Source organism: Numida meleagris, chromosome 32 (assembly GCF_002078875.1).
Source record: "Numida meleagris isolate 19003 breed g44 Domestic line chromosome 32, NumMel1.0, whole genome shotgun sequence".
Classification (NCBI taxonomy): Eukaryota; Metazoa; Chordata; class Aves; order Galliformes; family Numididae; genus Numida; species Numida meleagris.
Window position 1 is genome coordinate 36941 of NC_034437.1, and position 2157 is coordinate 39097.

A 2157-nucleotide genomic window follows, 5' to 3' on the forward strand; every position below is an offset into this window, starting at 1 on the left:
TGGGTCACCGTGGGGTGGGCGATGGGACTTTGGCGCTGGAGCAGCAGCGTCCCTGGGAGTGGAGGCCCCAAAATGAGCATGAGGAGCAGAGCTCGGATCAACCCCACTGAGCCCAGATGGCAAAGGGTGAAGAGCCCACCGCCCCTCGCTGCATTTCTGGGCTTCGTTGGCAGCTCTGAGCTTGCAGCTCCAGCTCCATGCTCCCAGTGCACGGTTCCAGTCCCATGCTCCCGGTGCACGATTCCAGCCCCAGCTCCATGCTCCTGGTGCACGGTTCCAGCTCCATGCTCCATGCTCCTGGTGCACCGTTCCAGCTCCATGCTCCATGCTCCTGGTGCACGGTTCCAGCCCCAGCTCCATGCTCCATGCTCCCGCTGCACGGTTCCAGCTCCATGCTCCATGCTCCCGGTGCACAGTTCCAGTCCCAGCTCCATGCTCCCGGTGCATGGTTCCAGTCCCAGCTCCATGCTCCTGGTGCACCGTTCCAGCTCCGTGCTCCATGCTCCTGGTGCACTGTTCCAGCTCCATGCTCCATGCTCCTGGTGCACTGTTCCAGCTCCATGCTCCCAGTGCACGGTTCCAGTCCCAGCTCCATGCTCCCGGTGCACGGTTCCAGTCCCAGCTCCATGCTCCTGGTGCACGGTTCCAGCTCCATGCTCCGTGCTCCTGGTGCGCTGTTCCAGCTCCATGTTCCCGGCGCACGGTTCCAGCCCCACATCATTGCTCCCGGTGCATGGTTCCAGCCCCAGCTCCATGCTCCCAGTGCATGGTTCCAGTCCCAGCTCCATGCTCCCGGTGCACACTTCCAGCCCCACATCATTGCTCCCACATCAGTGCACCACAGCTGGAGAATGCACCCAGCAAAAAGCAGCTCCACGCTGTGAGCGTGGGTCCCAGGGGCTGGGGTCCCCCTGGGTGCAGGGGAGGGGTCCCAGGGTCCATCTTCCCGGGGCTGCTGGGTTGCCCCGTATGGGGGATGCTCGCCACGGCCCCGGGGTTCACCCGTTCAATCAGTGCCGTGCACATGGCAACCTCTTCTGCTTTAATAACAGCCACGTCCCGCGAGATCAAGATCGCCCCGAGACCAAAGAGGCGAAACAACAACAACAAAAAAAACCATAAAACCCCCCCCAAAAAAATCCCAACCCAGAACACACCCCCTGCAGCAGGATCCCACCCAGCACCACGGCGACAGCACAGGGCCACGGGGGCCACCCCAAAACCTCAGCGCCCCTTTTTCCCCTTCTTCTTCTTCTTCTTCTCGCCCTCCGCCTCCTCGGCCGCTCGCTTCTCCTCCTTCAGCTCCTTGTACCTCCACTTGGGGGGCTGCAGCAGCGCCTTGTCTCGGCCTCGGGGTCTCCGCTCCCTCCCGCACGCCGGCGGCGAGCTGGCTTTGCTCAGCTTGATCCTGGGGACGCGCTCCCCGGGGAAGACGCAGTTGGCGCGGAGCAGCCGGGGGAGGAAGCCCAGGACGCGGTGACGGCGCGGGGCCACCTCCGGCACCGCTCGGTCCGACCCAACTTGGCCATGGCCAACTTGGCCGTGCCCCACCACCAGTTGGCCGTGCCCCTCCAGTTGGCCGTGCCCCTCCAGTTGGCCGTGCCCCTCCAGTTGGCCGTGCCCCACCACCAGTTGGCCGTTGCACGATGCCGTCCCAGTGCCCGGTTCCGGCACGTGCTCCTGGAGGATCTCCGCCACCGAGAGCCGCCGTTTGCCCACTTCGGGTGGGCTATCAGGGCAGACGGTTCGGCAGGCGGTGCTCACAAAGGGGCTGGCCAGGGAGGTGGTCATCCTCACCATGTGGTCCAGCACGCCGTCCTCCTCCGGGTCGCGGGGGACGCGGAAGGTGAAGAAGGAGCGGATCTTCTCCGCCAGACGTTGGCTGCGGGATTTGGGGCTCAGGGCTTTGGCCACCAGCCCGGCCAGGGCTGGCCACTCGGGGAGGTAACGGGTGCCGAACTGCTCGGCCCGCGGGCGCCGGAGGAGGGTCCGGATGCGGACGGTGGTCTCGAAGCGGCCGGTGAAGGCTGCCCACTCCCTGGCTGTCTTCCCTTTGACGGGGTCCACAGCGTGCAGGTCGGCTCCTGGTGGCACAAGGGGCAAGAAGTGTCACCGCGGCATCAGTGCGAGGATTCCAGCCCTCCCCCAAACTGGCAC

The 2157-nt window shown here is 65.4% G+C and overlaps 1 protein-coding gene across 1 annotated transcript in view; it reads right to left on the bottom strand.

Annotated features, from left to right (window-relative positions):
• LOC110389131 (ankyrin repeat domain-containing protein 33-like) overlaps positions 1154-2157 on the bottom strand; it is a 21701-nt gene continuing 20697 nt past the window's right edge. Inside the window, exon 2 of the mRNA XM_021379071.1 lies at positions 1154-2084. Coding sequence (XP_021234746.1) covers positions 1225-2084 — 860 coding nt within the window. The 3' untranslated portion in view covers positions 1154-1224. The remainder of the gene's footprint in view (positions 2085-2157) is intronic.